Genomic DNA, 3,865 nt, shown 5'->3' with positions numbered 1-3,865 from the left:
TAAGATGGTTATTATTATTAGGCTACTGCTAATGACAAATCAGCTCTTACTTGTAGGAATATGCCACAACTCCTACAGCCAGAACGAGAACCAGGACCCCCATCACCATGGCAATGGTGCCAGGAGAGGACAGACCTGAACCTGAAACGAGGATCACATGTTCAGTGAGCGAGGTGAAGCAGAGATGTATTGGACTGTTGCATGGCGGTTATCTTTCCTACCTTTGTCGACGTTGACTTTGGCACTGGTGGCAGCTAAACTGACGTCGTTGGCCATGGACACGTTGATGCAATAGACACCAGAGTCATTAAAGAAGTGACGCAGCACCAGCTGGCACTCTTTGGACGGCTCCACCATGTTGCACGCCGTGTGAATCGGCTTCAAGCACTCTGCATCCAGGATCACGCTGCACACTTCTTTTGGAAAACTGGAGAAAGAAAATGAGTCAGAATAAACTATAAAATGCTCTTAGGTGGTTGTTGATAATGTTTCAGTGCAGGATTTTTACCTTCCCTGGCAGGTGACAGTGACGTCCAAAACATTTTTGTCCATGTCAGGTGTTGCAATCACAGCGTTGTCCATTTGCACTATCTCTACTTTTTCAATGCCCTCTGTAAACAAAGACAAAGAGGCAGAATGGTCAATGGTTGAAATACCACCTCATGCAAGCGTAAAAACTGTTTTTGCAATAGTGAGTTTAAAGTTGTTTGGATGAGCGGTTGTTGAGAAAGCTGCAAGCAGCAGCACCTGCAATCAGCCTGTTTTAACGGGCTCTGCAGCGGACTCACTCGTGAAAGGTTACTCACCAAACACTTCGATGCCGGTGCAGAAGGAGCCGTAACGATAAATCACACAGTCATCGTCAGACGGTTTATCATCAGCGTCCCTCTTAGCAACGAGTACCACTGTAGCTTGGCCTGTCAGTGTCACTGTTTGCTTTGCACCTGGTGAGAACAAACAGCAGCAGGATTATTTCAGTGAAAACAGATCATTCTGGCACTGATGCAGTGTAATTTTGTTGATGCATGTTCTTTGTTTAAAGACTTTTTGGGGGGAGGGGTTTGCATTTATTTGATAGGACCTAAGTTTCAGGGTGAAAGGGGGGACAGAGAGGGGATGACATGCAGCAAAGAGGCACAGATTGAATCCGTGGCTGCTGCAGCAAGGACACAACCTTTGTACACAGGGCGGCCGCTCTACCAGGTAAGCTGTTCATGCATATTCTGCTTCAATGCATCAATAATTATAATATATTCTGAAATGGGCAATTCTGCATAATAAGTGCTTTCTGTATTTTAAGTATATTTTGATGCTCATACTTTTATACTTTTACTATGGTAAAGAGTCTTTAATAGAGTATTTTTACTCAGTGGTATTGCTACTTATAAGAACTTAATACTTTTCCACCACAGAACCCAAAAAACCCGGTTATTCATTAAGTTTTATTTGAGCTTTTTACTTGAGTTTTCTCACTCTTACTCCTTGGATTGGTATGTTTCATAGATCTATATCTAAATCATCATCTAAATCAAATCCAGTTACAAAAGCTTGGCTGAACACTCTCAGTCGGCATGCAAATCAGAATTCAAACAATAAAGCACAATGGAGAAATTCATTTTGAAGTGCATGTTCAACACAATGGCAGTGCTTCTTTAAAGATTTACATCACATTTACATTTAAGGAAACTGGCCGATGCTCTTATCAGGTTCACCTGGCAGTCGGTCAGCTGCTGCAAACTCAGGACACAATTCTGTTGTTGCACAAAGACTGCTACCTCTGTGGGATTAAACCTGTGATCTAGTGGTAAAATAATAATCTAAATGATGTTTGATTATTTAAAACATGTACCTGTCTCGGCCTCGGTGTCAGGGTTGATGAGGGAGGGAGTCTTGGCCACTGTGGGAGTCTCTTGGGCAGGCACAGTGTTGGGGGCAGAGGAGGCCTCGTCCTCAGTGTTGTCCTCCTCTGTGTCCGAAGGAACCATGTTGACAGTCAGACCAGTTGCTTGTGTGGAAACCAGTATGGGGACGGCAGAGGCCAGAGCAGGAGCTTTCACTGCACACAGGGAGGAGTGTTGCATTCAGTCTGTGCTTATAAGGTGTGTGAATGTGGAGCTGAGGTACAATGAGTACACAACATTTAAAATATTATTATTAGATTATTTTTTTTTACCTCTAACTTCTAAGCAATATTTTACCTTGCCTTGCCTTTGCTTTTGCCTTCTTTAGATGATGTGCTCTGAACTTTTACTCAGAAAGATTAGAAATACTCTGTTACAAGTAAAATTTCTGCATTTAAAAAGTCAGTTAGGTAAAAGTAAAAAAGGATTTGCATAAAAATATACAAAAATGAAAAGGTACTCGTTGTGCAGAATGGCCCATTCACAAATAATGTACATTACAGAGTGCCCGGGCATAAATCCTAAAATCTGCAAATGAGTAAGCGTTTTAGCAGTACCTGGTTCTGGTTCTCTGTCTTGATGTCAGTGGGTTAACTGACATAAGCTGAGGAGGCTTTTGAGTTTTGTTCTACAACACAAAATATGTCATTAAATACCCGACTGTGAACGAGTGCCGAAATGAAACTCCAGGGTGTTGTCACACTGAAGCGCCCTGAACGCGTCTTTACAGCCTCGTTTTGTTTTGACTTGTGCACTGTAAAGTATCATAAATGTTTGTTTGCCACAGAGCTTTTTTTACTGCAATAATGCAGAACCATATGGAAAAATCTCATTGATGAGTGAACCAGGTCAAAGCTAACTTCCTCAGAAAAACGTCTTCCTGAAGCCCTCTAATGGCATCAAAATGACTTAAAATGCAAACATTTAAAGTATGCAATGTGCAGAATGGTTATTTTCAGAATCTTGTACATCACATTATTGAATTAGAATTATTCACTACTTTATATAAGCGTTACTTTAATCCCTTTCAGTTCATACTCTGCTTGTTTCCTGGTGAATTTTGCTAAGGGATCAATAAAGTCTTTATCCATAATGATGTATTTTATTTCATTCATCATATTTGGTATTATTAATCTAAATCTGTAAAGTAACTTAAGTTGTCAAATACATGTAGTGTAAAAAGTATTAAATTTCGGCCCTGAGAACGCACAATGCGATGACCCTCTTGAAACTGAAGACTTTTTTAAAAATCTTTATCATGCTCAAAAACTCATGAAACTTTGCACACTTATCAGAACTGGTGGAAAATGTGAGATGTTTTGGGTGGATGAGAGGAAATGCCTCAGTTAGCGCCCCCTGCTAAAGGTTAACGAAGCAGCCCCTGCACCTCGTCCTCTTTGAAATGCAGTACAAGAAAAGTATTAAGAATCAGAACATTTAAAATGTACTTAAAACAAGTAAAATGTGGAGTACCTGAAAGATGTACGTAAGTACAGTACTTGATTAAATGTACTTATTCACTTTCTACCATTACAGCCAATAACCAGTTAGCTTAGCTTAGCTTGCTCCATGGCTGCAGGCTAATCACAGCGTCCAAATTTTTAAAATAACAAAAGCTACTAAAAAGCTGAAGCTGAGCAGTTATATTGAACTAAGTGAGCTGACACAGTAATCTTATGAGCACTTACAGTAACATCTCTAATGCTCATAAATTTATGTTTTATGTTGTTTTTTTTAACACCTGTTTTCGTTGTGTTACCTGTGGTGCCTTGGTGAGTGGGCGGACCGGGGGCCTTCGTTGGGGGGTCCACTGGTGGGTCGCAGGCCTTATCAGGGATAACAGCCTGGATCACCACCTGAGGTTTGTAGGATCCGGAGTTGATGTAGGTGTGTGTGACGGTCAGCTCTCTGGAGATCAGGGCTCCACTCTCGTCCCCGAAGTCCCAGTTGAAGGTGATGTCGGC

At 41.2% G+C, this 3,865-nt stretch overlaps 1 protein-coding gene across 1 annotated transcript; it reads right to left on the bottom strand.

Annotated features, from left to right (window-relative positions):
• Positions 1-50: 50 nt before the first annotated feature.
• LOC121963361 (melanocyte protein PMEL-like) lies at positions 51-3,859 on the bottom strand (the record flags this gene model as incomplete). The annotated part of the gene is made up of 6 exons (XM_042513650.1): positions 51-141; positions 222-427; positions 509-611; positions 807-944; positions 1,850-2,056; positions 3,661-3,859. Coding segments are annotated over 6 exons (944 nt in total), but the record flags the coding sequence as incomplete, so codon positions are not given.
• Between the last annotated feature and the right edge of the window lie 6 nt (positions 3,860-3,865).

The sequence above is a fragment of the Plectropomus leopardus genome, unplaced genomic scaffold (genome assembly GCF_008729295.1).
Source record: "Plectropomus leopardus isolate mb unplaced genomic scaffold, YSFRI_Pleo_2.0 unplaced_scaffold10971, whole genome shotgun sequence".
Classification (NCBI taxonomy): Eukaryota; Metazoa; Chordata; class Actinopteri; order Perciformes; family Serranidae; genus Plectropomus; species Plectropomus leopardus.
Note: the sequence above shows the minus strand (reverse complement) of the source record. Positions and strands in the feature narration are given on the sequence as shown.